Source organism: Oncorhynchus kisutch, linkage group LG28 (assembly GCF_002021735.2).
Source record: "Oncorhynchus kisutch isolate 150728-3 linkage group LG28, Okis_V2, whole genome shotgun sequence".
NCBI lineage: Eukaryota > Metazoa > Chordata > Actinopteri > Salmoniformes > Salmonidae > Oncorhynchus > Oncorhynchus kisutch.
The window spans coordinates 14,414,194-14,434,032 of NC_034201.2; the positions used below are offsets into that span (position 1 = coordinate 14,414,194).

General features: G+C 39.5%; 1 protein-coding gene across 1 annotated transcript in view; it reads right to left on the minus strand.

Annotated features, from left to right (window-relative positions):
• The window catches only part of LOC109872680 (transmembrane protein FAM155B-like), a 53,998-nt gene extending 45,839 nt beyond the window's left edge, over nucleotides 1-8,159 (minus strand). Inside the window, exon 1 of the mRNA XM_031808617.1 lies at nucleotides 6,978-8,159. Within this exon, the coding sequence (XP_031664477.1) occupies nucleotides 6,978-7,703 (726 nt within the window). The 5' untranslated portion in view covers nucleotides 7,704-8,159. The remainder of the gene's footprint in view (nucleotides 1-6,977) is intronic.
• Between the last annotated feature and the right edge of the window lie 11,680 nt (nucleotides 8,160-19,839).

A 19,839-nucleotide genomic window follows, 5' to 3' on the forward strand; every position in this document is an offset into this window, starting at 1 on the left:
CTTGAAGTGCTGATGCCAAAACTGTTTGAAACTCGTCTTATCTAATTATTGAAATTGGTTCATAGAAAGATTATGTTTTTGAAAATAAAACTGCTCCAATTCTGCCATTTTATGGGATTTTATGATGCCCAAGCATAATGAAAGTGTAATAAAACTTGTATAATATTGACCTTTGTCACCAACAAATCTTTTTTCAGATAGACACCTCAAACTATACTATTAAATACACTACATGACCAAAAGTATTGAGTATCAGCTCGTTGAATATCTCATTCCAAAATCATGGCATTAATATGGAGTTGCTGCTATAACAGCCTCCACTATTCTGGGAAGGCCTTCCACTATATGTTGGAACATTGCTGCAGGGACTTGCTTCCATTCAGCCACAAAAGCATTAGTGAGGTCGGGCACTGATGTTGGGTGATTAGTCCAGGCTTGCAGTAGGCGTTCCAATTCATCCCAAAGGTGTTCGATAGGGTTGAGGTCAGGGCTCTGTGCAGGCCAGTCAAGTTCTTCCACACCGATCTCGACAAACCATTTCTGTATAGACCTTGCTTTGTGCATGGGGGCATTGTCATGCTGAAACAGGAAAGGGCCCTCCCCAAACTGTTGCCACAAAGTTGGAGGCACAGACTTGTCTAGAATGTCATTGAATGCTGAAACTTTAAGATTTCCCTTCACTGGAACTATGGGGCCGAGCCCGAAGCATGCAAAACAGCCCCAGACCATAATTCCTCCTTCACCAAACTTTACAGTTGGCACTATGCATTAGAGCAGGTAGCGTTCTTCTGGCATTCGCCAAACCCGGATCTGTCGGACTGCCAGATGGTGAAGCGTGATTCATCACTCCAGAGTAAGCGTTTCCACTGCTCCAGAGTCCAATGGAGGTCTGCTTTATACAGTGCCTTGCAAAAGTATTCATCCCCCTTGGTGTTTTTCCTATTATGTTGCATTACAACCTGTAATTTAAATAGATTTTTATTTGGATTTCATGTAATAGATATACACAAAATAGTCCAAATTGGTGAAGTGAAAAGGAAAAGATAACTTATTTCAAAAAATTACAAACTGAAATGTAGTGTGTGTATATGTATTCAACCCCTTTGCTATGAAGCCCCTAAACAAGATCCAGTGCAACCAATTACCTTCAGAAGTCACATAATTTGTCCACCTGTGTGCAATCTAAGTGTCGCATGATCTCAGTATTTATATACACCTGTTCTGAAAGCCCCCAGAGTCTGCAACACCACTAAACTAGGGGCACCATAAAGCTGGAGACTCATACAGTATCTCCCTCACTAGCTTTAAGCAGATCACAGATCACTGCACCTGTACATAGCCCATCTGTAAATAGCCATCCAACTACCCCATCCCCATTATTTATTTATCTTGCTCATTTGCACCCCAGTATCTCTACTTGCACATTCATCTTCTGCACATCTACCATTCCAGTGTTTAATTGCTAAATTGTAATTACTTTGCCACCATGGCCTATTTCTTTACCTCATTTGCACACACTGTTTATAGACTTTTTCTACTGTATTATTGACTGTATGTTTGTTTATTCCATGTGTAACTCTGTATTGTCGTATGTGTCGAACTGTATTGCTTTTTCTTGGCCAGGTCGCAGTTGTAAATGAAAACTTGTTCTCAACTAGCCTACCTGATTAAATAAAGGTGAAATAAGAAATTAAATAAAGACCAAGGAGCGGGTGAATAGTTATGCATACTCAAGTTTTCATTTTTTTTGTCTTATTTCTCGTTTGTTTCACATAAAAAAATATTTTGCATCTTCAAAGTCGTAGGCATGTTGTGTAAATCAAATGATACAAACCCCTCAAAAAATCTATTTGAATTCCAGGTTGTAAGGCAACAAAATAGAAAAAATGCCAAGGGGGTGAATACTTTCGCAAGCCGCTGTACTATTCCAGCCGATGCTTGGCATTGCGCATGGTGATCTTAGGCTTGTGTGCGGCTGCTCAGCCAGTGCACCTCAGTGGCGCAACGGTCTAAGATACTGCTACAGATGCATAGCAGATCAAGCTGTGTTGCTGCAGATGCTGGTTCAATACCTGTGCCAGCCTTGACTGAGAGACCCATGAGATGACTGTAGGTTTTTATATGTCTTTATGTACATATTCTTCATCCCTTTACACTTGTGTGTATAAGGTAGCTGTTGGGAAATTGTTAGGTTAGGTTACTTGTTGGTTATTACTGCATTGTTGGAACAAGAAGCACAAGCATTTCACTACACTCGCATTAACATCTGCTAACCATGTGTATGTGACAAATAATTTGATTTCATATGAAGCTCTCGACGAACAGTTCTTGTGCTGATGTTGCTTCCAGAGGCAGTTTGGAACTCAGTAGTGAGTGTTGCAACCGAGGACAGACGATTTTAAGCTCTTCAGCAATCTGCGGTCCCCGTTCTGTGAGCTTTTGCGGCCTACCACTTCGTGGCTGAGCCGTTGTTGCTCCTAGACGTTTCCACTTCACAATAACAGCACTTACAGTTGACTGGGGCAGCTATAGCAGGGCAGAAATGTTACGAACTGACTTGTTGGAAAGGTGGCATACTATGACGGTGCCACGTTGAAAGTGACTGAGCTATTCAGTAAGGCCATTCTACTGCCAATGTTTGTCTATGGAGATTGCATTTCTGTGTGCTCAATTTTATACACCTGTCAGCAACGGGTGTGGCTGAAATAGCCGAATCCACTAATTTGAAGGGTTGTCTACATACTTTTGTATATATAGTGCATATTAAATTAGAAGTTGCCACAATATGCTGTTGAAGATTGTTATAACCTTAATCATGAGGGGGAAAAAGGTTCTTAAATTGACATTAGTCATACATTATTATTCAACCAAATTAATGGAATAATCTAAGTAAATAAAAAAAGTGTAATGAATAATATAAATGCAAAGCCAAAATCAAAAAATACAAACAATCTCAAGATCAGATATTACTTGAAATCCTCAAACGTTAGGCACGGAATTGATTAACTGCATAAATAAAATATCCCTTTGTTTATGTTAGAAACGGTCTTTCTCCCTGTGGTGCCACTTTCCTCTGTGAGCACATTTATAATATTGCCATCCAGGACAACGGAGGGAGGCCACATTACAAAGCTGATGGAGCCCATTCACCAGGGTGATAAGCAGGCAGACAGCATGGCCTTCCCGTGAAGGCAAGCACATAATCACTCATCAGCAGTAGGGCCCTGTAGGCTTCACTGCTTTCAGGAAGATATAAAAAACTATCAGGGCAACGACTGTAGCAGCACATAATTCGCAATGTTACTATTAGTATTAATATGACTACCATTTAGAATACATTTCATGGTATCTCAATGCGAGATGTTCTTTCTACTTATACTACAGGTATCCACTGCACAGATGTGATGCAGTATGCTTGTTACTCAATGCATGTGGTAAAGAAGGATGACCGCAAGCTTATGAAAGAGATGGTCCAGGTTAGCACCCTTTTATTGGTCAGATGATGCCAATCAGCAGCCAATGGTCTGGACTAATACTAGGGGTGTGGGTACGTGACAACCCTGTTGTAAATCCTTCAGGAAGCTCATTGCCTCATTTATATTCTAGTGTGCTGTGAGTCAGCTGGTTCATACTCTGACACTCTCTTTGAGCCAGCCATGTTACTTCCAAAACACAGCCCTCTGGTCCACAAATTACCATGTGGCTGTTTGGAGTATTTTACTTCGATGTAAAGGATATATATTTGATAATGCAATAAGTAAATACACATATTCACACCAATAACTGAAAACATTAAATTGCTGAAAACGTGTGTGAAAATGTGTTAAAGGGATTAATATGGGTTGAATATAAACAGTACTCATTAAAGATGCACTATGCAGAAATCGTTCTGCCATTTCCTGGTTGCTACCATTCTAATAGTTCACCGGATTTCAGTTTATGTGACAAAACAAGCAAGTATACTGTAGAGAATCCGTGTACCATCTAAACTGCTGTCAAATCTATTTTCCATAACCAAAAGTATTGTATTTTCAGTTGTTTTAAGCTGGTGTACAAAACCAAAAAAACTCAACTTAAGAACGGGAAGCATACAAATAACATAGAACAGATCTACCGCTTCTTAGGCTTGCTTTCAATAAAAATGACAGATCTATAGGTCACATTTCTATGTGAATTTATTGCAGCTTCAAGATTAAAATATTTTCCCTACTTTCTGGAATAGGAAATAGGTACCAAAGCAGCTTGGTGTAGTGAATGTACAAGCGTAGACTACTATCATATCTCAAAGCAGAGTGCACAGGTGCTGCTCCTGTTATTCCTACAAGAAAGCTGATGTTACATAAGATTAACAGTGATTAAACATTGATTCTGATTAGACACAGTGTTCACTACTAGGCTGTATATACTGGCTGCCTTTTTGTAGCAGCAGCAGAACAGGATCATAAATAATTGACCATGTTTTAAATAGTGAGAACTGGTCTTAGAAAATATGTACCGTATGTAAAATCAAAAGGTAACAAACATCTCCTTCAAACCCTACACTCTACTCTGATAATGATATGGTAATAGGAAAACAACTGGGATAGGCCTACAGGTTCAACTGAACTGGAAAAATGTGAACTATACAATTCATAGTTGTATGGACAGAGTAGTGTTTTGTAAAACACAAACCAGTTTTAAGAGTAAATGTGTATGAGTCAAGCATTGGACAGTGACAATCCCCCTCTAATCCACCGTGCCTATGAAATGTGTCCATTCGTTTGTGTAAAGTAGTAGCCAGGGGATACATTACATCCTAGAGGGAGGAGCTACGACTTGGCACTAGCAATGTTAAAACATAACTGAAAATGATCTGTAGCTGACCCCACCAAGAGGTTGACACCATCAATAACAGTTATGCCTGAAGGATCACTGTGTGTCCCGTCACCAAAGAAGACGGATCTGTAAGGTCACACTGTGAGCAAAATGTTTGTCCTTGGAAAGAGCAACAGTTCTGTCAAACAGGGGAAGGCTTTTAGGAGTTTTGGACAAGGGCCTGGAGAGGCTGTCTGAAATAACAGCATCTCTAGCCTACATAAGAGGAAAGATGAGGAATTAGCCTGTATGGGCTGTCACCTTCTATCTGTCTCCATATTTTAAGCTCTACAACCAACATAAGCCCAGTGTATGATCATATAAACAAGAATATCCACAGCGAAGGAGATGAGACATGTGATAACTAATTGACACTGACAGCAATCTCTTCCGGCCCAAAATGTTTCAGTTCATGTCCCTACTCACATAGAAATAGACCCTTTTGTTTATTAACTAGTAAAAATGCAGAAGCCATGTGGCTTTCTATTAAATGAATGGGCTTACTGTACATACATTCCTGAAATACTAATCATGGTATTTTAATACAGGAATACATCAAATGTGTTTTTCTATTTTAAATGTTTTTTTCTGCATTTTGGACATTTGTGAGAAAATGCCATAATAGAGGATGTAAGTGGGGACAACAGGGCAGGGGACATGAGTAAACTCATGACACGTGTCACCTCAGCACAGCGCAATGCTGTGTGTATAGGTCTCCTTAGTTGACAGGTGTTTCTTAGTTGACACTTGAAGGGCAACCGATGTGCTCTACAAAAGGTGACCTTGAGACAAAATGTCAAGACAGTCTTGTTTAAGAAGACAGGGCGCCTTGCTTGTTTTTGATATGCAGCACCTGGGAACCAATTAGTAGCCTTAGGATGGGGTAGCTTCTACCGCTGGGGTGTGCATATGTAGAATTAACTGTATGTGTGGGATCAATTGCACTCTGGATAACTTCTAACATTTCCATTTGATAACAAGGTAACAGTACATGAAGTTGTTACTTTGCAAGGCGTTCGATGGCCTGGCAGCCAGCAAGAAAAAATTGATGTTATCTGAAGTTTTCAAAATATGATCATCTCAACTAGATATATTTTAAATGTAGTGTTTCTCTTATACCTGTGTAATAACATTCTAATAACGGTTGGTTAATATGCACAAGTAAATCCATCACTCATTGAAAATCCCTGAGTGAGCCTGTGGCCTTTTTTGCCTGAGTTGTTTCTGCATGGAATCTTTGAAATGGATGTTAGTTCAGCCTTCCAAGTTTTTAGAACATTCATAGGTCAAAACCTTATGACAACCATCAGATAATATTACCTTTGCTCTATGTAGCATACATCTTCTGTTTGCTGGAAGCACTGTCTCTTATCACCAGGGCTATTCTTAACCCTACAGCTGTGGGTCAATAGGCTACAGCTCAGTGACACCTCTCTCCACATGTGCCATCCTGAAACAGAGTAGTTTCAAAGCCTTAGGAAATCCTGGTTGCCCGTGCTCTCATTAGAGACTTGGGAAACACCTAAGGCATCATGGCTCTATCAACACCAACCAGGGCAAAGAGTCTGACTGTGGTCCAATATGACTCATAAATACCCCTAACCACAGACATCCCTCTGCTGTGAGGTAGTGGAACATCAAGGGCTCTGCCAGACAACCCAGAGAGGGCACAGAGGGGTGACATCATCACAGCTCGACACACAGGTGGCAAGATACCAGAGCTGAGAAGTGGCATGAAAAACAAAACACTATTAACATGATAGAAGCACAAGGAAACAAACATCTGCTATAGGTAGATATTATACAACCATGAACCACATGTATTATTATATTCATAGGCTATTCATGAATTCAGTATGAATATTCACATACAGTAAGTAGGCCTGTTCATGAATGAGCAAATACATTGTTTCAAATGGAAAACATTCATAAGAGGTATTGTGTAGGCATATGATACTTTGTCTGTGTAATTAGTCACCTGAAATCATTTATTGTGTGTAAATGTGTCTTCTGTAGCCTGAAGACGAAGGCGCTTTAACCGTTCCGCCCATAGCTCCCTGCTGAATAAAACAGCCATTACAATGTAAAATGCACTTATGACAGGATGTACAAGTTGATCTTACCTTACAGTCTTCTGTGTGGGATCGGACGGAATAATCCTCCGATAAATACTTGAGAAAGAAGAAGTCAAACTCTTCATATTTTTCCTGAGCGTGTTGGTCCAGCCGCATGTACGCCTGGATACAGATGCTGCAGACATCCTCGTCATCCCCACCGCCTCTAAACAAATCCAAAACCATGTTCTGAAGACTGCAATTCAAACTGTCTGGGCTTGACATCCCCAACAGTAAGTCGGAGATGGTGTAAGAATCACAAAAAGAAAGGCTGAAATTCCTAAAATAATCAAGTAACATCTGTGACGAGAACGTTGATGGAGTTGAGAAAGAGGACCCAAAGCCATTTTTTTGCTGATACAACGTGGTGCAGGCTGACTCCAGGTGAGTGTGGTGGCTTTGAGAATCAGTGCAATGAGGACTTGGAGCAGCGGATTTGGTGAAATTGCTTAGAAAAATACCAAATTTCTCCTCATTTAGAGCCGGGTGGACCCCGTCAGTCGTGTTACTCCAGATTTTGCGGTTGCTCCTATCCTTGGACCTCAGTTTAACTCCAGCACACAACCAGAGGTGATCAGAGAGAAGGACAGTGAAAAATAATAGGGATGCCAAAGACATTCGCCATTTCTGTACCCTCTCGGAATCGGCACAGGGTTTGTCGTTTTGTTTGGGTGCACAACAGATTTTTAACACGGCGTCATCTTCCCTTCGAAACATCCAAGCACCCCTGATCATATTTTAGGGGGAGACAAAAGCGATCTCAGATGGGTTTTTCACCTCTGCAATATAGGCTATCCCCCAAACAATGTCACCTACCTCGTTTGCAACATGGTGATGGGAAGAATTTTCCCCAAGTTGTTGTGTCAAGAAATCAATCCAGTTCCAAACCCTGGCGTCTAATTTTTACAATGATCCATTGCAAATAGATAACGTCCGGCATAATATTCCCTATACACCCAAAATTGTAACATATTGCGAAATCCTACTGACACCTCCAGCACCGGTGCAGCATCACACAAGAAACGCATAGTATGTACAAAAACGAAATCTTTATTCTATATCTGTCATCCTCAAACATGACACAATTACTTATTTTTTTCTTCCGTTTCTGATGAAAAATAAGCGAAATTTGCCTCTCATCTTCTCCCTCCTTGATAGTCTCGTTTAGTCTGTCGCCATCTTCGGTTTTGCACAGAAAACCTTGAGATTTTTTAATTGAAGGGGGTTGGGGCGCCTGCGCTCTTCGTCGCCCCTGTGGTTCCACATCTCTTACATCCCCATTAACGCAAGCTCCATTCATTCCCCAGCTTTCATTCATTCCTTTCGCTGGACAGCTTTACCCCAGGAGTCATTTAAGGATAGAGATTAAACACCACGTTATTCATCTGGTTCGCAAGAAAATATTTAATGTGACTATAGATAAATGTGACAATTCATATGTTGTAAAATATATATGCCATGGTAAACGGATTTAGATGATGTTGAGTGTGGTGATATACCACAACCCCAAAACTGTGAGGTCAGAAGATCATTAAATGTTAGTTCATTTCATTTTACACTTCTTTGATGGTGTTTTCCCCACAGAGAAACCACCCTCACCATATTTTAGAGTGCTACTGATTGTCATCATTTGCTACTGTAGTCCTTCCTCTACTGCCTGGCTAGGCTACTAGTACTAAAGTTTATCACAGTAATAATACAAAATAAAAAAACGAACCATAATATGTATGGCATAATAATAATAATCCTAATCTCTATGGTTCTGCACATAACACCTATGTAGATCAAGCCTGATATTGTATTGAAAACACTTTTTTTTAATGTACATGACATTTAAATGAATAAATTGAGAAGTAGTAGTCATCTCTATAGACACTCATAATTATGTTGGCACTGGACAAATGTAATTTCTCTGCAATGCAGGTTTACATTGTAAAGACATCATTAGGTCCACAAGAAAGTAAACGAAATTTTACCGCACAAATTAGATTGTTTTAGAATTGTTTCTCACTATATAGTGTAATAATGCAAGCAAAATTACTCCCCCATGAGCTAAATCAATGGATTAAATAAGATGACTTGCAACCAGTTTCTATAATTAAGTATAATTTAGTCAGTTTCTTCTCCCAAAGGTATCAAGTATCTGTTTTACTCATTATTAGACTGATCCTGAGCTGCTATATAAAGTGTCTACATACAATAACAGAAAGCATTTGCTTAAATTTCATATAATACATGTAGATTTCAATCTGATTCACAATATAGGGCAAACTGAGCCAAGCCATGCTGAGCCGAACTGTGCTGGCCTGGTTACGCATCCACCTTCGCTGCTGGAACTATGCTGGAAAGGACAATGTTAATAAAATAAAAAATATCAGAGCTGGTTCGTCTCAGTCCTCTATTTTTAGAGATTCTTTATTTATACTTAATTTAACCAGAGAAGTCACATTGAGATTTACAGCTCTGTGATCTCAGATGGTAAGGTCCATGACTCTGTAGTGTGAGTAAAGTGCTTATATACAGTCCCAGTCAAAAGTTTGGACACACCTACTCATTCAAGGGTTTTTCTTTATTTTACTCTTTTCTACATTGTAGAATAATAGTGAATACATCATCAATACATCATCTTCAAGTGCAGTCACAAAAACCATCAAGCGCCGTGATGAAACCGGCTCTCATGAGGACCGCCACAGGAAAGGAAGACCCAGAGTTACCTCTGCTGCAGAGGATAAGTTCATTAGAGTTACCAGCCTCAGAAATTGCAGTCCAAATAAATTCTTCACAGAGTTTAATTAACAGACACATCTCAACATCAACTGTTCAGAGGAGACAGTGAATCAGGCCTAAATGGTCAAATTGCTGCAAAGAAACCACAATGGCTTATAGACAAACATGTATCAGTTAGTCTGTTTAAGGATGACCATGCTGCTAACTGATAGAAGGTACAGTGATGTGTAAGAGCCTTGTGTTTGTTAAAAATCTTGGAGCAGCATGGAAAAGTGTTTCTAGTGTGTACGTGTAAGCCTGGGATATTCATGTAAAGGAATATCACCATAGTCCAACAAAGGCAAAACAGTGTGAGTTTATACAGTACAGTATATATAGTGTGAATCAGGTATTCAGTAACTGTCAACCATTGACCTAACTAAGCACACTTCTTTTTGCCGTACAGTGACACCTGTTGGAAAAATAATGAAAGTGACTCCCTTTAAATCACTGACTAGAGAACTGTCTCATAAACTATATATGAACTTAATATTAGCATAGCTAATTAACAGGCACGTGTTTTGTATTACTTGCTGTGTATTAATGTTTTTGAAGTGGATCAAATAGACAACTAGAACATTACATTTACTTCAGTAAATGTGGTGTATTTGCAAGTCTTGAAGTATTTACAGTTGTGAAATAGCAGTGGTAGTGTCGCCAGTAGTAATCGTACTAGTAGTAGTAATGCTAGTAATAGGTTTTTCATAGGCTATGTGTTAGTTATAGTGACTTATTTTGGGTGGTTTGTAGGTGTGGAGTTATGATAGTGGGTTAGTGGCTAGTATAGTAGGTTAGAGTGAGTCACAAACTAAGACATACAGTGGGGCAAAAAAGTATTTAGTCAGCCACCAATTGTGCAAGTTCTCCCACTTAAAAAGATGAGAGAGGCCTGTAATTTTCATCATAGGTACACTTCAACTATGACAGACAAAATGAGAAAAAAAATCCAGAAAATCACATTGTAGGATTTTTTATGAATTTATTTGCAAATTACGGTGGAAAATAAGTATTTGGTCACCTACAAACAAGCAAGATTTCTGGCTCTCACAGACCTGTAACTTCTTCTTTATGACGCTCCTCTGTCCTCCACTTGTTATCTGTATTAATGGGAGGAGGTATTTTTGTTATCAGTATAAAAGACACCTGTCCACAACCTCAAACAGTCACACTCCAAACTCCACTATGGCCAAGACCAAAGAGCTGTCAAAGGACACCAGAAACAAAATTGTAGACCTGCACCAGGCTGGGAAGACTGAATCTGCAATAGGTAAGCAGCTTGGTTTGAAGAAATCAACTCTGGGAGCAATTATTAGGAAATGGAAGACATACAAGACCACTGATAATCTCCCTCGATCTGGGGCTCCACGCAAGATCTCACCCCGTGGGGTCAAAATGATCACAAGAACGGTGAGCAAAAATCCCAGAACCACACGGGGGGACCTAGTGAATGACCTGCAGAGAGCTGGGACCAAAGTAACAAAGCCTACCATCAGTAACACACTACGCCACCAGGGACTCAAATCCTGCAGTGCCAGACTTAGGAAGTCTGGGAAAGTAAAGGAAAGAATGAATGAGGCCATGTATCGTGAGATTTTGAGTGAAAACCTCCTTCCATCAGCAGGGCATTGAAAATGAAATGTGGCTGGGTCTTTCAGCATGACAAGGATCCCAAACACACTGCCCAGGCAACGAATGAGTGGCTTCGTAAGAAGCATTTCAAGGTCCTGGAGTGGCCTAGCCAGTCTCCAGATCTCAACCCCATAGAAAATCTTTGGAGGGAGTTGAACGTCTGTGTTGCCCAGCAACAGCCCCAAAACATCACTGCTCTAGAGGAGATCTGCATGGAGGAATGGGCTAAAATACCAGCAACAGTGTGTGAAAACCTTGTGAAGACTTACAGAAAACGTTTGACCTCTGTCATTGCCAACAAAGGGTATATAACAAAGTATTGAGATAAACTTTTGTTATTGACCAAATACTTATTTTCCACCATAATTTGCAAATAAATTCATAAAAAATTCTACAATGTGATTTTCTGGATTTTTTTTCTCATTTTGTCTGTCATAGTTGAAGTGTACCTATGATGAAAATTACAGGCCTCTCTCATCTTTTTAAGTGGGAGAACTTGCACAATTGGTGGCTGACTAAATACTTTTTTGCCCCACTGTATAATATGTTTTAGTTTGAACATTCTGAGTTTCATGGCAGTGATTTCAGCTTATAATGTTGAAGCCTGCATTCCGCAATTGAAATGAATGGGGATACGACGAGCTTTATAGTTTATGAAGTATGAATGGTAGCACAAAGCTGTGTTGAATAAAATTGTGCCTTTGAAGTCTATGGAACGTTTATGCTAATTTAAGACGGTTATAGTTCAAAATGAATAAATAGCATCAACAATCTTTTGACAAGCAATTTAAATTGAGTCAGTCTGCACATGTAAACATTTGTTTGGTGTTCGTATCTTTAACGGTTCAAGAGCAGTGGGAATTCAAATACTTCCCATTCAAGGCTATGGAGCTTTTATATATATAAAAAATGTATGAATGGTATGAAAAAGCTGTATACAAGCACACTATTCCAGACCGGTCTGCACATTTTGACCTGCATTTTTCCCATTCAAGTCTATGGTAACTGGAATGCATTGGAAATTATGCAAATAATGTTTGTAGTGTGAAACGTTTTTTCAAACACACCTACCAGTGGTTGTCTGGACATTTTAAAGTTGTTTTGGTGTTGGTAGCTTTTACAATTTTCACACTACAGGTTCCAGTGGAATAATAATCTAGTTCATCAGCTGGCTCTCTCTCTGTCGAACTGTCTGGTTTCACAGCGCCTCGGAATGGGATTTGACTGTAAATCTATGGCAGGAGCTAACGAAACTAGCACTGGTTTTAATTGACTGATCTCTCAGTCCATCACCATCTAATATAACCTGTTTAACCTCCCCCTACATTGTGGACTTCAAAGCACAAGCAGCGAAAGTGGACATGAGTGGACACGGAAAATCTGAAAGTACGCATTTTAGAAAAAGTTTTGACAGACTTCATATGCTCGAAGACTTTATATGCCGGAACTCAGAATCAGTTGGGCTTCCAAAAAATCATATGGTTCCATCTAAATCAGCCGTAGCAGGCTCGCTCCCTCTCCTGCCTCGATTTTAAACACACTCCTTTCGAGTGCCACTTGATTGCACAGTGTTACCAGGCTATATACGCCAGCAATTCGATCCTGGTGACGAGGTTAGCGGAATAATAAAAATAAGAAGTATGAACAGTTTTTTGCTTTGTTTTCAGCAGGCATATCTAACTAGTAACAAGCAAAAGTACAGAATCTCACACAGGCTCCCCAAAGTTTTGTATCTGATTTTTATTTAGTCTGCTCTATCCTCATGCAGAAACAGTTGTAATTGTCATGTCTCTACCCTATAGGAACTAATTCTGATTGGAGCAGTGGCGACCCCAACATTTTTTTTCATGTTTTACATGTTATTGTGGCATTAGTACATATCAGTTTGCAAACGATATAAAGAAATGTTAATAAAGTTAATAAAATCACATACAAACTTGGTGTCTTTTTTGCTTTCTTGAGTAAGGCAACTCCAAAATGCAGGTCTTTCAGCCTAGCCCAGTGCTTTCTGTGGTGGTGGGGCAGCCAGTGGAAAATACGGAGCGTAATGGTTGGTAATGTTCTCTAGTTGCGCCATGATTTGCTCAGTGTTCTGTCACTCATGGGGACACTACGTCACTGCAAAATCTACGAGTATAGCTCGAAAATTCAAGCCCCTTGGGTGCTGCCATGGAGTTACATTAGAAGTGCCCATCCAAGAAGGCTCAAGGTCATTGGCTACAGATAAAATTACGTCAAATCACGTTATATCTACAGTAGATATGATTGGACTGATCATGTCAACATCATACCTTCAAAATCTTAGCTAGCAAGCTAGCAGTCGTCATCATGAATCAACTCAACAATCTACTGGCAAATCTTTTCCAATCCTTGTCATATGAAAATAAACAATGAAGAGAAATTATAGATAAAAAAAATCGGTGCTCACCGGCCATTGGACATAAACATTACACCACGAGTTGGAAATCGCAAACTCAACAATGAGTGGTTTGGAGTCATTGGTTAAATGGGTTTAAGGGTCTCTTTTCCAAGCTTAAAAGGATAAACATTCAACATTGGCCATGCTGTCAATCCAGCATGACTTCTGCCGTGTTCAAGACAACTGGGAACTCAGACAAAAACGAGCTCTGACTGGGAAAATACGTTTTGAACAGTGATCCAACTCGGAATTGCAAGTCAGGAACTCTGGTCTCTTTCTAGAGCTCTAACCTGAAGATCACTGACGTCCTCATGATTGAACCTTGTTTTTTTCAGAGTTCCCAGTTGTTTTGAAAGCACAATAAATCCAGAAAATGCCAGACTTTGATGAAAGTTTGATGACAAAATTTGCCTGCGAAAAACTGATGCGCCACCTTCCTGTTCAAGTGAGCACAGCACAACAAGGTGAGTCCAAAAATGTATTGTATGCTGCTGCATAAATAATGTAATATGCCAGGGAGATATGTATAATGTAGCTAAGAAAGTAATACTAAGTGTATGTTGTGTAGTAAGCTGTTAGTAGCCCATGTGCCTTACCCTAATAATTAGGTCCATTTCACACCACATAATTTAGCCTACTGTTCTCACTTGGTGGTGCACATGTAGCCTATAACCTATTGTAAGAGCTTTCATTGTCTACTTATCTGCCCCCTTTATTTATCCTATGGTTCTGACTTTGTGTACAGGGAGAACTATAAGAATGGCCCATGTTCTGAATTCTGTCGCTGTACATTTCAAAAGTGCTGAACAAATAGTTATATTGACTACGTCTGTCCTAGCTTGCTCACTTATGTTTTAATCCAAATTACGGATTGCCTCTTATCTGCTCGTCGTCCCCTTATGCCATAGTTTGTACATCTCAATTGTCAGTAGAAACCACATTTGTTTAAGCAAGTCACCCATATCATTAAATGAGGCTGAATGAACTGTTTCGCTGCCAGACAAGGCTCCGCTGATAGCCAGGTGTAGCAGTGGTAAGGTGTTGGGACAGCTGTTGGGACTGCTGTTGGGACTCTGCTGTTGGGACAGCTTTATGTAGGCCCTAACATTTTGTGGTAACTGTTTGTCACCAGTGTAATGAATGTATTATTTAGTGTTGTGTTGTGTAGTGGCTTTGCTGGCATGCATCACAAAATACATTTTGGGAGTCTGCCGCACCAAGATTTACATGCTAAAATCGCCACTGGATTGGAGAGACAGACATGCATTTTCAAGCTCTGCGCAAATCAGACTATTTGGACAAAGACATTTTACAACACGTCTCTGAAGTCAGACAACAGCCTATTGTATAAACGTCATGTTATCCATGGGAGATCAGACTGTATAGGGTAGCTAACCCTGTGATGCACATGAACATGTGGCTCACCTCTCTTATGTCAAATAGGCTTTAAAGATGAGCCCTCGTCACCAGCAGATGGGGAGAATGGGCTTTCTTTATGACAGACTTTGGCATCAAGATCAAAGGTTAAATAAGAACCATCTGCCCTGGTAACCTGCCAGCTACAGACCCTAGTCGTTTTAACATGGCGTGCTACTTCAAACACTGCCTGTGCTTTATTACATTTCTTTAGTGCGTTAACCTGGATTTTTTTCAAACATTATTTCCCCCCTGCCTCCCTAGTGAAAGAGCATTCAATCCTCACAAATCCAGGAATAGTTTTTTGGGCCACAGATTGAGTATATGAAGCCATAGTAATTTTACAGAGGACACCTCTCCTGCCCTTGTGGTTTCTCAGTAGTGATTTCTAAATAACTGGTCGGCCACAGATGACTGGTGTAAAGAAGATACGTGAATTGGCTGTTGAATGTGCTCTAGAATTGTCCCCATGCCAGTAAAGCATAAACTTGTGTAATACATTTTAATGCAGTGTGATGGTGGTGCACTACTATATGTAGTAGTGCTGAGCGATTAGTGCTTTTTGAGGTTGGTTCGGTTTCGGTAAGATTATTAAAAAATAATCCAGGATTTCGGTCTTGATAATCTTTTTCGACATTACAATGATTTTAGAGCTTTTTAATGGAAATTCCAAAGGCCAAAATAGTGAACATTCAATCAGGTCCACATTGGGTAGACATAATAATACAATATTTCAGTTGTGTACATTACTTTGTTTTTATGTGATGACTTTATTATTTTTCATTCCTTAAAAGTAATCATCTCATCTCTGCTCAGGCAGTGCTCCCCATACTGTACTGCCTTTACTGTACTGTACTGCCTTTACTGGACTGTACTGCCTTTAGTCATTCTATTTAGCTAGCCTACCTAAGTATGCAGCAGAGCTGTCTGACGAAATCATTTTACTAGTTCTTCAAAGTACGTAGATAAGGCATACTTTCACAAACGGTCTCTGTCCCTCATCGTTGTGTTGTGTACGGTATGTGTGCATCTAACCTAAAGTAGCAGGCTGTGTATCCATCCGGAGATCTGTATAAAATGACAAGATGCTCATGTCTCTGCCCCAACAATTGGAGTTGTTATCCCAAAGGCAGGAAGGCAGGTCCGAAATAAGACAATATAAATGCAATAGGATTATTTTGGATAGATGTTGTTGAGAGTGAAACCGTGTACAACCTAAAATACCAAATAATGCATGCAGAGCAGATTTTTAAAATTTAACTAGGCAAGTCAGTTAAAATAAATTGTTATTTACAATAACGGCCTACATCGGCCAAATCCTAACGACGCTGGGCCAATTGTGCGCCGCTCTATGGTACTCCCAATCACGACCGGTTGTGATGCAGCCTGGAATCAAACCAGGGTCTTTAGTGATGCCTCTAACACGGAGATGCAGTGCCTTGGACCTCTGCGCTACTCGGGAGCCCCAAGTGTTAGAATTAGGTCAATACACGATAATCAAAATCCAGAAAAGAGCAGTTAAATTCTGCAACCACCTAAGAGGAATTATTTCCAAACATTCCATAACAAATCCATCACCTACAGAGAGATGAACCATGAGAAGAGACCCCTAAGCGAGCTGGTCCTGGGGCTCTGTTCACAAACACAAACAGAGCCCCTGGACAGCAATACAATTAGACCCAACCAAATCATGAGAAAACAAAAAGATCATTACTTTGGCTCTGAACAGAATACCTGACCACTGCGACTGACCCAAAATTAAGGAAATCTTTGACTATGTACAGACTCAGTGAGCATAGCCGTGCTATTGAGAGAGATAAACTCCCATATCTATTTTGTAATTTGGTATTTTATTAGGATCCCTATCAGCTGTTGCAAAAGCAGCAGCTACTCTTCCTGGGGTCCACAAAAAACATGAAACATGACATAATACAGAACATTAATAGACAAGAACAGCTCAAGGACGGAACTTTTTTTAAGGCACACATAGCCTACATACACACAAACTATCTAGGTCAAATAGGGGAGAGGCGTTGTGCCGTGAGGTGTTGTTTTATCTGTTTTTTTTAAACCAGGTTTGCTGTTTATTTGAGCAATTTCAGATGGAACAAAGTTCCATGCAATAATGTCTCTATATAATACTGTACATTTTCTTGAATTTGTTTTCGATTTGGGGACTGTGAAATACCACAGTGTGCCATCACAGCAGCAAGATTTTTGACCTGTTGCCACAAGAAAAGGGCAACCAGTGAAGAACAAACACCATTGTAAATACAACCCATATTTAAGTTTATTTACTTTCCCATTTGTACTTTAACTATTTGCACATTGTTACCATACTGTACATAGCCATAATGTGACATTAGAAATGTCTCTATTCCTTTGGAACTTTTGTGAGTGTAAAGTTTACTGCTCATGTTCTATAGTTTATTTAACTTTTGTTTATTATCTATTTCACTTGCCAAAGAAAGTGAAACAGACAAGAAGCTAAAGGGAAATAAACACATATAAAATTATAGACATGTCAAATGCTATATTATAGGCAATGTTGTAACAATGTGCAAATAGTTGAAGCATGAAAGGGAAAATAAATAAACAGATTCATATAGGTTCTATCCTAATATTCCTGCCAATGCATTCTGCATTTTAAAATTGGAAAACACCAGCAGTAAATTCCACAATCAGTCCTTCTCGCTCAGAAAAGTGATGTATATTATTATAAAGGCAGAAGATGAAAGTACAGTATTTTGTGCTTAAAAACTTAATAAGAGTGGATATACATTTATCTTCATTGAAATATGGTACTTTTTAAGGCTGCATCTGTGGACAATTGCCCAAATGGAATTAGAAAATGCTTCCTCCATGATGTCAGGATTTTCCTGTGATGGATGCGGAATATGATGCATATGCATCATGTGAAATCTGAGACTCTAGTTCCCCTTTCATTTACCCAGTTTCAAAGGGAAATTATTACCATGCTTCTACAATACACACACACACACACACACACACACACACACACACACACACACACACACACACACACACACACACACACACACACACACACACACACACACACACACACACACACACACACACACACACACACAATCAGTTTAAGGTAACTAAAATAAACGATTATAAACCTTCAGTTTCCATGGCTTTGCATTGAGCAGGTGTCTCTGTAACTTCTATGGCCAAGAAATGCCTGATTCAGATATGGTATAGCTGCACCTGGCTTCAACCTCAATTCTGCCTGCCTATACTGAAATCCCACATCTTGCCTTCCATTAACAAGCTTCTTACAATACCACATGATTTCAATCAACCATATGAAAGGAACCATAGACAATATGGTGACAGGCCACATACCAGTACTATAGACCCCTTTCCAGTACACAACACACTGATGTCATGCAAAGATGCACACGACTATTGACTATTGTAAGAAAGCCATCTCCATCTGCGCCCATTCAACATAGTCTAGATGTACGTTTTTATTACTTCTAAACAAAATCACTTTTGGGGTTCTCATACGCTTACAATTCTGTTTTGATTTTTGCTTTAACAGTCGCTAAGATTATATTTGGTTGTGATCTTTGCAAAAGAACTATTTTGGATGCAGCAATTGTTAGCTACAATGGTAACGCTCATTGACATAGGTTGTAGCAAAAGCTAGCCCAAAGAGCCAATTTACTGGTTGAAGTTGAAGTGTTTAATTATAATGCAGTTGATTTGCAATGATGACACAAACATTATATTAAGTAGGACATTCATATTAGCCTTAAAATCCAATTATAATCCAAAAGTTGTGTGAAATGCACTCATAAGGAACATGTAAATAGAGGCTTTTTCTTTTGCTGCCGTTATATAAGAACTATAAGAGTCTACAAATGGCTTTGCAGTTCCCCCTGCTGGTAAGGGAATTCTATAACAACAATGTGCATGTTCATAGCCAATAGAGGGCAATAGACACCATATCAATTATGAAAACGTTTTTAAAAGCAATGGAACAATAAGCCTGTAATCAACTATTATTATTTTGTAATGACAAAATAAGTATACACATTCATATTCTACAGTGGGTGATGCTGTCAGTTTCTAATCATTCAAAATTAGACTAAATTAAACTGCTCTCTGTTTAGTCACAACGACAGTTACAGTACTGTGGGTATATGCATTGTAATGCGTATATTTTGAAAACAGTACTAAATATTTCTCGAAAACGTCAACTCTGACCTTTTAGAACCTAATGGGGGTTGGGAAAGTTGTCTGACAGCATTGTTTTGTGTGAATTAGTCTGTCATTGATGCATATGGCTTTGTACAATATCCTCCTGACACTAGTCCACATGGTGAAATAGAACTCTCACTCCTCTGTAAAGGCTGCTTTTTTGGACACTCAACCCCACTCTTAAAAACAATGAGGGCAATAGAAAGTCAGAAGTTGTTATTGGTGTGCGTGCATGTGTCTGCATGCCTGTGTGTGCCCCGGGAGGCTGCTGAGAGGAGTACGACTCATTATAATGACCGGAACGAATCAAATGGAATGGCATCAAACACTTGTAATACATGTTTCATATATTTGATACCATTCCACACATTCCACTCCAGCCATTACCAGAAGCCTGTCCTCTCA